This window comes from Dermacentor andersoni, chromosome 1 (assembly GCF_023375885.2).
Source record: "Dermacentor andersoni chromosome 1, qqDerAnde1_hic_scaffold, whole genome shotgun sequence".
Lineage (NCBI taxonomy): Eukaryota > Metazoa > Arthropoda > Arachnida > Ixodida > Ixodidae > Dermacentor > Dermacentor andersoni.
In genome coordinates this window covers 296,883,328-296,898,698 of record NC_092814.1, presented here as the reverse complement: position 1 = coordinate 296,898,698, position 15,371 = coordinate 296,883,328, and the positions used below count along the sequence as shown (strand labels likewise).

Here is a 15,371-nt window from a genome sequence, read left to right as displayed (position 1 = left end):
AAGTGCAGCCTTCATTCCATACAGTGTACGGCATTTCCTGTGGAATATTTCCCATGATGATGTTTAACAATCTTTAAAAAAGCTGTCAATCAAATTCATTCATTTTCTTGGGCCCGGTAAGGAAAGAGCTAATCCCTCTCAACCAGTGGCGTAGCCAGAAATTTCGTTCGAGGGGGGGCTCACATTGTAGCTCGGTCTCCTCCTTAAGAGGAAGCTTTAGCTCGGGTGCTCGTATCTAAATACATGTAGAAGGAGAATTCGCTTTTCTCGGCAACCAATGCACCAAATTTGTAGAGTTTTGTTGCATTTAAAAGAAAAACTTAAATTCTAGTGACTGTTGGTTTCGAATTTTTCATTTAGGTTGTCAATTCTTTAATAAAAATTCACCAAAATCGCAAATTTGCAGACATCTAAGCTATCAAGTTTAAGACTATGTAACTCAGCAATGAAAAATGATATCAGAATTCTGTGAATTGCACCTAATAGTACGCCTACAGCGGACAAAATTTCTATGTTAGACGTGAATCTCAAGAAATTAGCATTATGGAAATACGGCTTTCGGTGAATCCTTGTGCACAATGTAACCAATTCACATAAGATAGGAATTGACACACCAAATTTGTCCGCTTTGACTGTTATAATAGATGCCGTTTACTGAACAGCGACATGTGTGCTTGATGCAGAGCTATTAGTTTGTAAACGTCGTGCTTCTATTTTTTTGGGATGATCTTTCGAGTTTTTCAAAATATTTAAACAATGTTCAGGCCCTAAATTGAAATTCCGATTCCAACAGACACTAGAATTTAACTTTCTCTCTCAAGTGCAATAAATTTCATTAAAAGCGATCCGGGGGTCATCACAGAAAAGCGTTTCTGAGTTTTACATCTATTTAAATAAGCCGCGTCGGAGTTGGGCACGAGCTAAAGCTTCCTCTTAAACAATTTGTCTGGGGATCAAATACATGAATAATAACTGCATTGTCATTGCTAAAGATGCTGCAAACGAATCCTTGAATGCTATGCACTGCCAAAACAGGTAAAATATGTATTTTTTCATAAAAGAATATACATGTATGTGCCAATAATTGCGCCCAAAATAACAGATATCAATGCTTCCATGTTTCTTTCTCTATCTAATGAGTAAAGAAAATATCACACGAGCTTTAGAACTATATCAGTTCGAAACCAGCAAGGCAGTGCATGCCGCTGATATCAAAAATGTAAAGGCCAGGAAATTAAGAAGCTGAGAACAAATATTGTAATGAAACTTTGTCATTCAAGAACCTTGTTTAGATTCTTGTACATATGCAACGGCCAGTGAAAAATCTCAATGATGCTGTCATTTGTTCCAATGTATTACGCAGGAGCAGCTGTCACAGGTCGTGTATCGTGAGTAATTGCACCGAAATTATAGCCGCAACAGAGAGCACATATAAAAAGCAGGAGTTCTGCAAAATAAACGAGGGCAAGTCAAACGAAAGTCAGCCAGTGCGAATATATGACAAACGGGGGTACTTTATTTAAAAGTAGTCTCCATGATCATTTAGACATTTGCCCCATTGTCTAACGAGTCGCGTGATTCCCGTCTCATTAAACTTCTTGGGTTGCTGCTTCAAAAAGTCTGCAACTGACTCTTTCACGTCACCATCCGACACGAATCTGGTTCCGTTAAGCTGTTTTTTTCAAATGCTCTAAAAAGTGGAAGTCGCAAGGCGACAGGTCCGAGCTGTATGATGGATGTTTCAGCGTTTCCCACTTGAACATTACCAGTTTTGTATTAACCACATCAGCAACATGGGGACGGCATTGTCGTGGAACAAGATGACCACGTTCGTCAATTTTCCACGTAGTTTGTTCTTGATTGTGGCACGCAGCCGATCTGGCGTTTTACAATAACGAAACAAATTGATAGTCTCTCAAGATTTAGCAAATTCTATCAGTAATGGCGCCTGACGATCGAAAAATAAAGTCAACAACACCTTTCCAGCGGAAATGACGGCCTTTCCTTTCTTGGGGGTGGTGAATTCGAATGTTTGCACTTTAAGCTTTGCTGTCGTGTTTTAGGTTCGTAGAAGTGGCACCATGGTTTGTCTCCAATCACAATTGGAGACAAGAAGTCGTCACCCTTATTGTGATAGCGGATCAGATGAGTCAAGGCAGCGCTGAACTTCATCTTTTGGCCTTAGTTCAAGATCTTTGGCAACCATTGTGCACACAAGAGCGGATAACCGAGATGTTCACGAATTATGGCGTGAACCAAACCGTGACTGATGTTCACATGCTCTGCCAGTTCATCGATGCTTATCTTCCGTTCTTGTCTCATCAGCTCATCAACCTTTGCAATTTTGTTAGGGGTGATTGCACGATGGCTTTGGACCGGTCTTGGACCGTCTTTGCAACTTTCACGTCCTTCTTTGAATTGTTTGCTCGAACGCTTCACAGCGGCCAATTAATGCGATATTCAACGTACACAGCAGCCATACGGCGACTAATTTCTTTTTGGGAAACCATCTTCAGCTGTCAAAAACCTCAGGGCACCACGCTGCTCAACTTCTAGAGTGTCCATTATGTCGCGCAACCATGTTCAACCCAGTGCATGAGAGCATTAAACAGCCTTTATACTCACACCTGCGTGTCACTTTTGTAATAGAGAGATGCCTCTGTGTCACGTGCATGCCTCGCAGATAATGGACCGAACAATTATTGCGCGGGGTGGGTTGGCTCATTTTCATTTTACTCGCCTTCGTACATTAGAGATGCCAAGATACAATGGAATATACAAATGCGAAGATACAGCTTCATAAAAGGCGAAAAAGTGTCACTGGAAACAAAGTTCACTGCACGTATACACAAAACCCCGCAACAAGATATTTAAATATACGTATAAGTCTCCAATAAATCTACGTATCTAAAGAAAGTCACTGTATATAATGCGTCAAACAAGGCAAATAAACATGTTGGGCAATCAGAGGTTCACAGATTCTAGATCCCACCCCCATTCCATCCACTCCCCCCGATGTATCGCGCGCGACGGAAGGCGGCGCGCTTGCTCCCCACTTTTCTCTTTTGCGCACACAAGACTGAGCCACCATCGTCGTCTTACCCATTCCAGCCCCCCATCACCCTCCCTACGCTTTCACTCACACATACAGCATGCGGTGCGCGGTCACGATGTTATCGCCCTTGGACTTTATACGAAACATGAGGACGACGGCGACGGCAGGAATGCGCCTGGAGTGTCCATATAATTGCTATCGCCATACTATATAATAAGACTATCCGGCAACTGAAGCGTCCCGTGGCCCATTACTGTCCGCAAATGAAGTAACAAAATCGAACTTTCACCATACGACAATTCGCCGCGCCACGTCTTCTTTTTTTTTTCTTTTGTGGAGCCGGGGCACCGAATCGCGAGTGTCGCGAGTGTTTGTATTTGGCTTGTCTCGTTGTATGGTTTGATGTAAGACTTTAGAAAAGTCAATGCACCTTTGGCGTCCAATATTTGTAGTAACATCAAACCCACAAAGTTCCGCAATTGAAAATCTAAAGCACGACTTTGGAAATGTCAATGCACCTTTCACATCAAAAGTTTATGAGAACTTTATAGCCATAAATTTCGGAATTGACATCCATGCGCTGCGTAGATTTCGCGGCCTCCGCAAGATGCCGTGGCGAGCACGTTCGCCATCAAAACGCCCTTGAAACTTTGTGCTCGGATGGGGCTGGTTGGCGTTATGTGACTCCCGGTGCATGGGCGCTGCCACGAAGTCTAGCCCGAGTTCGCAAGGTTCGCGCTGAAATGTCTTTTCGAGCGTGAAAAAGACATCCTAGAGAAAATTCAAAATGATTTCCGGCACCGGGGATTGCTTGGGTGGGTGGTGCATGGACAGCACGAAAAAATTTGGGGGGGGGGGCTGAAGGCCCATAAGCCCCCCCCCCCCCCCCCCCCCCCTTGGCTACGCCCCTGCTCTCAACAGAGCACTCAGCTTTGGTGGAGTGCTAGTAAACCAGCACAGATGTTCACCAAATATACCTACTTGTTTGTTAAATGTACAACAGATAAAAACATTTGTACATCAGGGCCCACAATATGGCACCTAAAACTGTCCTGTATTGAACTGTGCTGCAAAGCGCAGTGTGCACGATATGGTAGGAAAGATGCAAACCTTTTTGGACCTTGTATGCTGAGCATCCCCATCGCTTCAGACTCATCCGCAATAGAAACATTGAACTTGTGATCTTGTACAACAGAGCGAATGTGAGCAAGGCAGTGGTTAGCACTCGCTCCAGCAGCTGCCACGTAAAATCCATCACCTTCAAATAAAAAAAATATACATAGAATTTTAAATTAACAGAGACAGTGCGCATGCTTTGAAATGTTATAAATGCTTCCAGGAGGTGACAAGTGCACAAAAACAACTTTTTCAAGGTGTGTAAAGAGACAAAACTGAATGATTTCGTTGTTTGAACGTACATGCAAAACAAATTTATTTCAATGAATTGATATTTGTCATAGCCACTAAAGTAAATATTATACATTTATGTTTGATCTCATATGAGAGTGCAAAAACTACGGTACGACACACAAAACACACCCTTGGTAGAAAGAGACCACCGACAACAAGGAGTGGATTCTACCAATGGGTGACCTGGAACAGGGGTATCCAAACTTTCTTGCCTTGGGAAACCCCACCTGCCTTCCCAGAGTCGAGCATCGGAAAATGGAACTGTAAAATGTGCAGTTTCCTGCCAGCTCCAACTTCACTCACAACATGCCCTTGATGGTGAACCTAGCCCTTGATATGAATCATTAGTAAGGCAAGCTAACTCGGATAACTGTCCTTGATGGGTCATGTTAGAAGCTGCAGTGGCAGCAGCATGCAACTTAACTCTTGCACTGACATGACAGCAGTGACTCAACTACAATGACAATGATCTCATTTCATTTTATGGCAATAGCAATTATATGGACACTCAAGGGAAATTTACACCGTTGGCATCGCCATGGTGTTCCACATAAAGTACAAGTGCAATAAGACTACCCAAGCACCATATCCTGTGGGTGCGAGAGTAAGCATGTGAGGGTGAGCTGGGAAGGATGGTGGCTTGATGCGTGCGGCCTTTTTGTGCCCAATGTTGGGGATCATGTGATCAAGTGCATGCAAGAGGAGTGAGCATGTGGTAACGGCATAAAGCATGCACTAGAGGTGGGGGGGGGGGGGGAAGTGAGCACGCACTTCTTCAAGTGTGGCTGTTGCAGATGGTGTGGCTGAGTGTATATGTGGCCCATGCGCCCTATTCTGGAGTTAATCTGCAGCAGGTGCAAAAGCTAGGTTGCTGAGATGGCTGGTGGCTTCGTTTGTGCAGTCTTCCCATGCGCCTAGTGTTGGAGGTCACATAATTTCAAGTTTCGGAGACACATTGAAGCAAGAGGCAGTACAACGGAGAATTCATTCACCAGTGCTGCCGCTCTTTGTCATGCCAGCACATTAACAGCGAGTGTTCCCAGTCATTTAGTGACATCTGTTCATGTTTACCATGTGTTTGTTAATTTGATTAGTAAGCGAATGTTTGCTGCACTTTTACGGCCACTAAAACTACAAATCTTGCTTTGTGTAGTTGTCTAATACTTTACTATCACTATCAATACTTTGCCTTTTGGGCAAAACTGTGAATTTTTTGTCAATTAATGAGTACACAAGTTCTGTCCCATTTCACTACAGTAGCCAAAGATAGCAGCATATGCCTGTAATTTTTAAGGTTCATAATCCCAACTGGAACCATTACTTAGCAAGAAAAGTAGAATGCTTCAGGATATATTATTTTAAATGCCATTGTTTCATGTGCCATGTTCAGTTACTTCTCTACATAACCTAACAAATATACAAATGGCAAGAAAACAAGTCAGTTTGTGAAGAGGCAAAAAAACTCTGATAATGCTGCATATCTGCTACCTTTAGAGGGCACTATGAAGTTGCCAGTGTGTTGACTCAACCTGCTCTCAGATGTGATCAGAGGAGCTGATGCTACCAACAAGAGTGAACAGTTGCATGTCAGAGGAAGTGGCCAAAAAAATAAATGCAAAGGTCTGTGGGACTGACGAGGTTTAACGTTCAAAAGCAGCACAGGGGCCATGAGAGTGGGAGGATCTGGATTATTTTCAACCACATGGTGCTCTTAAATGTGCACCCAAACCTTAGAACACAACTATTTCTGTAGGCCGAGCTCATCAGAATGCAGCTGCCACAATTTCGAAATGAACCTGCAGCCTCAGCATGTAGCGTAACATTCTAGCCACTGAGCCACCACAAGTATAGAAAACAGCTATTGGTAAAAGAGTGTCGACAAGCTGAGTACAGCTTTTTGAAAATATGTAAAAGGTTAAAGACGCCAACGTTGAAGACCCAGTTTCACCTCCCTTTCTAGTTTCAGCAGAAGGCAACCATCACATACCCTGTGTGCACTTAACAATTTATCTTTCACACATTTATATGCTAATACCCAGCATGGCATAAGCAACACCTCAAAGACTCGACCAGCCATGCACACGTTGCTCAACTTTTTTAGTTTATTTCTTGTTATTTTGTGATTATGAACATCACATAAAGGAAATCAACCAATAATGGCTTTCACCTCAACGCAACAGAAGTAATGAAAGATGACAATTGAAGTGAACATAGAGAGAGGTTCCAAGCACATTTCAGGGTCTTCAAAAATTTGTGTAAATAAATATAGACACTAAGAATGACAGGAACATGAATGGCACAAGACACATTCAAGGAGGTAGGTAGCTGAGAGAGAGGACTATTTCAATGTAGACATGTCCTCTCACACCAAAGTGGGTCTTGCCTTTTCTTTCTTGTGCTTTCTTAATGTCTAGGTATAGTTTACTACGAAAAGCATCATCAATGTCAGTAAGAGACTATAAATGAGCCTCACGTGTTCATCATGTGCACCGAGACTGCCAGAATATGCAAGAAGCGGCACGCTGCATCCATCATGAGCTGCACCACTTTGGCAGCAAAAGGTTTTTGCTATGCAAAAAATTACCATGTAGGAAACAGAAAATAGCCTGCTTAGATTATGTTGCTACCACATGAGCGATGAAACATCAATTAAATGAACAATTTCTGGTTGGATGTTCACATAGAATAACAATGCAGAATAAGTTTTCTCAATGGGACCAGGTTATTGCCAAACACAACATTCTTAGACATACTTCACTTTCACAGCTCTGCCAGGAAGGTGATCGAAGTGGTTGTCATGTGAACTAGTGATGCTGCAATCACATCTTTCACCACTTTAGCCGCTTCTAATTTCGCTTCTGCTTTCACTTCTGTATTCATTTCAGAGGTGCTGCTTCATCTGTCACTACTGTCGTCATGGTGTTGTGTGATGTGTGGCAGTTCTTCTTGGTGAAAAGTTCTGCACAAAAACATTTTGGCGTACCATAACAGGAAGAAGTTTCCTATGCAGTTCTGCTTTGCCCATGTCTGCTTTAGCAGCCAGATTCATAGTGATGCTGGTGCTCACTATTTATCGCACAACGCAATGACCACAGAGAGTTTCATATATGGAAACACATGCTTTTCCAAAAGGAAAAATGCCTCACAGATAAGTCCGAAGTGTGTAAACGTCAGGTTGAGGACAACGATCAATATTTGTAAACATTATTCTTGAAAAGATATATTGATTCCTCGCGGAAATTATGTTAGCTGGTTCTAGGCGCTACTGACTCTGTTCAACACGCTAGCGACCATGACTTTGCCTTCTGCACTCTGAAAGCTTTAATTTATTGAAGGTGACGCCACAGAGGAGTGATATGTTGATCGTTCTACATGAGGCAACTCACAGGCGAGCCTCTTTTGAGTTATGGAAACTGTTGTCTTTGAAGAGTATCGCCCCTAATTGCTGCATGAAATGCTACAACAAAATCTATAAAAGGCAATTTCGACCAATCATTGACCCTTTTTGCGGAGCAGTTTGTTTTAGAGAAACAAGATGGTGCTTTCGGCGGCGTGCCACATGTGCCCTCAGCGACAGTGCACGAATACGAAGCCATTACCGCTTCCACCTTGATACTATGCGATCAGCTGTCAGAAGTGCAACTGAGTTTTCACTCACGCATTGTGCTCCAATCATACTGGATTGAATCACGTGGATTGAAGACGTGTGCAGTAGTTGGCTGCAAAAATAGTGACTGGCATATTATGGAATGGAATGAATCTGTGTGGCCAAGTTTGCGGACCACTGCTGCAACTGTCTGTACGTGTTACCGAAACTTCGCGATGTACAGCTTTCCTTGGGGATACAAAAATTTGCTCATCCGCCAGCGTTGTATCACTATCCTTCAAATAAAGTCCTCAGCCCAGGAACATTGGCAAGAGTGAGGGTCGTTAAACAATGACAAAGGGAGTGGCACCGCTTCCTGTCATAGTAACTTTCATACACACTATCTACAAACATCTACCCCAAACTGGCACGGAAACTTATGCCCACTCTATCGCCAACATGTCGATAAGCGAATGGACACACACTTGAATATATGCACACCATATATGCACAATAAATGACGGACTACACCGGCAGCACACGAACGGTCAAAGCTGAATGTTTCATGACGGTTCACAAGAGTAAGCAAGTTACTAGCGATAATACATCTTTGCTACAAGGTATTAGAATAAGAGGTACAAATTGAAGGTAGTACAGGTCTACGCCCCTACATCCAGTCATGATGACCAGGAAGTCGAAAGCTTTTATGAAGACGTGGAATCGGCGATGGGTAAAGTCAAAACAAAATACACTATACTGATGTTCGACTTCAATGCCAGGGTAGGCAAGAAGCAGGCTGGAGACAAGTTAGTGGGGGAATATGGCATAGGCTCTAGGAATAGCAGGGGAGAGTGATTAGTAGAGTTCGCAGAACAGAATAATATGCGGATAATGAATACCTTTTTCCGCAAGTGGGCTAGCCGAAAGTGGACGTGGAGGAGCCCGAATGGTGAGACTAGAAATGAAATCGACTTCATACTCTGCACTAACCCTGGCATCATACAAGATGTAGACGTGCTCGGCAAGGTGCGCTGCAGTGAACGGCAAGCTTATGGGCATCATTAAGGAGTGCACAATAGAAGTCGGTGGTAACTCCGTTAGACAGAAGACCAGTAAGCTATCGCAGGAGACGAAAGATCTGATCAAGAAACTCCAATGTATGAAAGCCTCTAACCCTACAGCTAGAATAGAACTGGCAGAACTTTCAAAGTTAATCAACAAGCGTAAGACAGCTGACATAAGGAACTATAATATGGATAGAATTGAACATGCTCTCAGGAACGGAGGAAGCCTAAAAGCAGTGAAGAAGGAACTAGGAATAGGCAAGAATCAGATGTATGCATTAAGAGACAAAGCCGGCAATATCGTTACTAATACGGATGAGATAGTTCAAGTGGCTGAGGAGTTCTATAGAGATTTATACAGTACCAGTAACACCCACGACGATAATGTGAGAGAGAACAGTCTAGAGGTACTTGAAATCCCACAAGTAATGCCGGAAGAAGTAAACAACGCCTTGGGAGCTATGCAAAGGGGGAAGGCAGCTGGGGAGGATCAGGTAACAGCAGATTTGTTGAAGCATGGTGGGAACATTGTCCTAGAAAGACTGGCCACCCTATATACACAATGCCTCATGACCTCGAACGTACCGGAATCTTGGAAGAACGCTAACATAATCCTAATCCATAAGAAAGGGGAAGCCAAAGACTTGAAAAATTATAGACCAATCAGCTTACTGTCCGTTGCCTACAAAGTATTTACTAAAGTAATCGCAAATAGAATCAGGAACACCTTAGACTTCTGTCAACCAAAGGACCAGGCAGGATTTCGTAAAGGCTACTCAACAATAGACCATATTCACACTATCAATCAGATGATAGAGAAATGTGCGGAATACAACCAACCGGGCCCTTATATATAGCTTTCATTGATTATGACAAAGCGTTTGATTCAGTCGAAACCTCAGCAGTCATGGAGGTGTTACGGAATCAGGGTGTAGATGAGCCATATGTAAAAATACTGGAAGATATCTATAGCAGCTCCACAGCCACCGTAGTCCTCCATAAAGAAAGCGACAAAATCCCAATAAAGAAAGGCGTCAGACAGGGAGATACGATCTCTCCAATGCTATTCACAGCATGTTTACAGGAGGTATTCAGAGACCTGGAGTGGGAAGAATTGGGGATAAAAGTTGATGGAGAATACCTTAGCAACTTGTGATTCGCTGATGATATTGCCTTGCGTAGTAACTCAGGAGACGAATTGTAATGCATGCTCACTGACCTGGAGAGGCAAAGCAGAAGGGTGGGTCTGAAAATTAATCTGCAGAAAACTAAGGTAATGTTTAACAGTCTCGGAAGAAAACAGCAGTTTACGATAGGTAGCGAGGCACTGGAAGTGGTAAAGGAATACATCTACTTAGGGCAGGTAGTGACCCCGGATCCGGATCATGAGACTGAAATAATCAGAAGAATAAGAATGGGCTGGGGTGCGTTTGGCAGGCATTCTCAAATCATGAACAGCAGGTTGCCACTATCCCTCAAGAGAAAAGTGTATAACAGCTGTGTCTTACCAGTACTCACGTACGGGGCAGAAACCTGGAGGCTTACGAAAAGGGTTCTGCTTAAATTGAGGACGACGCAACGAGCTATGGAAAGATGAATGATGGGTGTAACGTTAAGGGATAAGAAAAGAGCAGATTGGGTGAGGGAACAAACGTGGGTAAATGACACCTTAGTTGAAATCAAGAAAAATAAATGGGCATGGGCCGGACATGTAATGAGGAGGGAAGATAACCGATGGTCATTAAGGGTTACGGACTGGATTCCAAGGGAAGGGAAGCGTAGCAAGGGGCGGCAGAAAGTTAGGTGGGTGGATGACATTAAGACGTTTGCAGGGACAACATGGCCACAATTAGTACATGACCGGGGTAGTTGGAGAAGTATGGGAGAGGCCTTTGCCCTGCAGTGGGCGTAACCAGGCTGATGATGATGATGATTAGAATGTACAAAACAGCTATGTTTCAAGCCTTGCGCACAGCAAGAACAAATCTATCGGAACAGAGCACATCCGTGAGCTATTAGGCATTAAATAACCAGATAGTGACCGAGGAAACTTAGGGCACATTCTATTCGCCTGCGCCATCTGAACCAGTTCACGAGGTACTGCACCCTACTATTCGTTTCAGTGGTGCAGCAATGGCACCCGCTGAACCACGCCATTTGTTTTAAAAGGTGCAGGTAAGGTTCAGGGCTGGTTCATGATTTTGCTGCACCCACTCCACAGTCAATGCCGACTAAGTGCAGGCATACAAGTGCGAAGCAGCAGTGCAGCAGATGACGCAACACACGGGCGCGAGCACCATTAAAACCCCACTTACGCACGTATGACATGTATACACAAGTGTGGTGTGTATTTACGCACCAGAAGCCGATCATACCTGCAGTTCAGGACCTCTCAAACTTACACACTCCGTGCACATTAGTCTGACAAAATATAACGCCTGCACCGCACCTCGGTCATGTACTAATTGTGGCCACGTTGTCGCTGCAAACGTCTTAATGTCATCCACCCACCTAACTTTCTGCCGCCCCCTGCTACGCTTCCCTTTCCTTGGAATCCAGTCCGTAACCCTTAATGACCATCGGTTATCTTCCCTCCTCATTACATGTCCGGCCCATGCCCATTTATTTTTCTCGATTTCAACTAAGGCGTCATTTACCCACATTTGTTTCCTCACCCAATCTGCTCTTTTCTTATCCCTTAACGTTACACCCATCATTCTTCTTTCCATAGCTCGTTGCGTCGTCCTCAATTTAAGCAGAACCCTTTTCGTAAGCCTCCAGGTTTCTACCCCATACGTGAGTACTGGTAAGACACAGCTGTTATACACTTTTCTCTTGAGGGATAGTGGCAACCTGCTGTTCATGATTTGAGAATGCCTGCCAAACGCACCCCAGCCCATTCTTATTCTTCTGATTATTTCAGTCTCATGATCCGGATCCGTGGTCACTACCTGCCCTAAGTAGATGTATTCCCTTACCACTTCCAGTGCCTCGCTACCTATCGTAAACTGCTGTTCTCTTCCGAGACTGTTAAACATTACTTTAGTTTTCTGCAGATTAATTTTCAGACCCACCCTTCTGCTTTGCCTCTCCAGGTCATTGAGCATGCATTGCAATTGGTCTCCTGAGTTACTAAGCAAGGCAATATCATCAGCGAATCGCAAGTTACTAAGGTATTCTCCATTAACTCTTATCCCCAATTCTTCCCAATCCAGGTCTCTGAATACCTCCTGTAAACACGCTGTGAATAGCATTGGAGAGATTGTATCTCCCTGCCTGATGCTCTTCTTTATCGGGATTTTGTTGCTTTCTTTGTGGAGTGTGTAGTGCATAGTACTTAGAAAAGTGTGTGAACATTTTCTCCATCTGCAGAGGCAACTTAATTCGTTCGAGCAAGCTTCCAAACTTAACCTCAAGCGAATACACCAGAAATGTGTATGGGCAGTATGCTGAAGAAAAATGCCAGTCGCTTCGAGTGTGCGTGATCCTCGACCACAACAAGCCTCTTCACAGAGATAAGCGGTTGTTGAAATGATCCTGAGATATTGGCCGTTATTGAATGTGTACAGAACTGAAAATTTATTCGTCACACACTTGAGTGATTCTTGTTTCTGGCTGTTCATTCTGGAGCACCCCAGTTAAGCTACAGAAACCATCTGTAAGCGCCTGCATTTGGATGTGATGGTTTGTAAACCTTTACATGCGGAATCGAGTTTCCTATGGTCATGCACATGACTTAAGAAGAAGAAAAAATGACAAGACGATCATTTACAGAGCATGTGCACATGACCCACAAGAAAAAAAAGGCAAGATTACTTTGAAAAAGAAAAAAAAAGTTGCTCAAGTAAACAAAAGACATCATAATGTTCGTTTGCCAATATTATTCGTCGAAAAGCAAATAAACCTTTAAACTATCGATGTTCAGTTCTTGAATTGGTGCTTGCCACTTCTTGCTGATCACATTGAACACACATCTTTTTATATGTGTGAGTGACTTTATATGTGTGAGTGACTGTGAGTGGCAAATTAGGTTTATTAGATGTTGAACAGATGGCAGGCAGAGAAATTCATCGAGCACATTCAGTCTCTAGATATAGGTAGCTCCGTTTGTCACAGAAATCATGAGAGGTGATTATAGTTCAGGACAACATTCATTTGGGCTAGATGGTGCATACTTGAATTAGGAAGGAACAGTGCCAACTAAGACGATCATAAGTGGGGAGAACGACACGGGACAAGCGCCATTCCCGTGTCGTTCTCCCCACTTGTGATCGTATTAGTTGGCGCTGTTCCTTCCTAATTCAAGAGGTGATCAGCTTACCAGCAGAGGAGCAACATTGGTGCAGCTTACAATCTCGGAGCTGCGCGCAACACGTTCTTAATATCGCTGCTTCTACACAGGTACTCGTCATCTTTATTACACATATTAAGAATAAGCTGCCAGAGAAAAAAAAAGCAGTGAGTAGGGCAATGTGACACTTCTAATTTCGAAAAGTTGGTTGGAAAGCAGAATTATCGCACATGGCCGCTCATTTGCACCATACAGTTTCAGCCTCGAGGCACCGACTACACGTGTCTTTCAAGGTCGATACAGGGCAATTTTTTTTTTTTTTTCACACATCATCCTTGGCACAAAATTTTGAGGGGGCAGCTAAACTACATTCACTAACGAGCAAGTGGTTTGGGATAGATTGGTAGAAGGACCCGTTGCAGCAGTCATACAGCAGAAGTTGAAGAAGCATCGTGCATGAAGAGAGACATGACCGCTAAGACACACAGATACACAGAGTGAAGTCCCTATTACTTAAGTGTGGCATGTTTGTTACAAAACTCTGAGTGTGTAGCTAAACTAAATTTACCGTCGGACATACAGTACAAGCCAGTCGGGGTAAACAATGCATCGGAGCAGGAGCAGATAATGTGTGGCGCATGATGAAATTCGCAACTGCAGCACTGGTAGTTCCAGCGACAGCCACTGTGGCACCGCCAGCCAGTGGGCGCGCATAGGGAGCTGTGAAACTGAAGTATGTCTAAGAATGTTGGCCAAACATATAAAACCACAGCAGCTTTTACAGGTAATAGCCTGCAAGCAGAGCTACTTCACCATAAGGCAAAGGCAGTGCCTGGCTTTGTTTGTTCGTAGCCACATGTCCATCGTGCATACCAACTTGACCTTGGCTCAAGTTCCTTTTCCTTGCACATGATTGCGAGTTTCTGTATCTGTGCTAAATTGATGGTGTTCATGCTGCTTTGTTTACACTATGTGTGCATTGAGTAATGTGTTCACTTGACACTACATGCCGTTACCACTACACTGCACGTTGACACTACATGCAGTAAGCATCACATCACACCATTCGAAAATCAGTACTTTTGGGCGTTTGCTTAGACTCTTTCACAGTACCCCAGATTTTGCCTGTCAACTTAACAATGTACTCTGCAAACTCTCTTCTCAGTACCCCAAAGCTGACCTACTTTTCGGTGACTAGCTTTCCAGATATTGAATCGCATAACTTAGCTCGCTCTTTAGTAAATCAGGCAGAAGCATAGAACTTTCTCATGTTTTTTTTTTTTTAATTTTAACCTTATTCAACTTGTAACCGAGTCAACGTGCATCATGCAAGACACACTTAACGTATCAGATCTAATACTAACAAGTTGACCACACAGCTTGTTGTCCATTATCTATTTCAAGGAAACTAGCAACCATAAGGTTATTCATGCTTCCTTGCACTTTGTGTCAGTTCCATGCCAGACATTTAAAAAAACAATACATCTTTTTAACAAAGGCTAATACCAAGTTATACACATTGATCTGTACTTCTTCCTCTCATTCGAGACATTTTTTTAATAAACACACTATCGATACAAACTGACAAAGGTTTAAAGAAAAAAATGATTAAGCAGACAAGTTCATTCTAAAAATGTTTTAAATGCAAATTCATAAGCCGTGGTTCACTAATTCTTTAAAGAGACTCGAAAATAAAAAGAAATGCTTGTATGTGCAGCTAAGGGCAGGATGAACACATGCGCCTGGCATAAATACTACGCAGCTGAATGCACATATTTATCGGCAATTCAGGAGGCATAACATTCGTCCTTCCATGATGACCTACCGGAAATGCTGGTCAATAATCCAGGAAAAATGTTGCAGGTGATAAATCCTTGGGAAATAAATAGTTATGTGCTAGTCAATGAAAACAGTGAAACAGTCAACAATGTTGAATGGTTACATAAAATCTTGGCTACTAATATT

The 15,371-nt window shown here is 43.1% G+C and overlaps 1 protein-coding gene across 4 annotated transcripts in view; it reads right to left on the bottom strand.

The window, feature by feature from the left end:
• Sardh (Sarcosine dehydrogenase) overlaps positions 1-15,371 on the bottom strand; it is a 199,428-nt gene that overhangs the window by 89,935 nt on the left and 94,122 nt on the right. For all 4 annotated transcript variants that reach the window (XM_072285142.1, XM_072285140.1, XM_072285141.1 and 1 more), the window contains one exon: positions 4,166-4,313. In XM_072285142.1, coding sequence (XP_072141243.1) covers positions 4,166-4,313 — 148 coding nt within the window. The remainder of the gene's footprint in view (positions 1-4,165; positions 4,314-15,371) is intronic.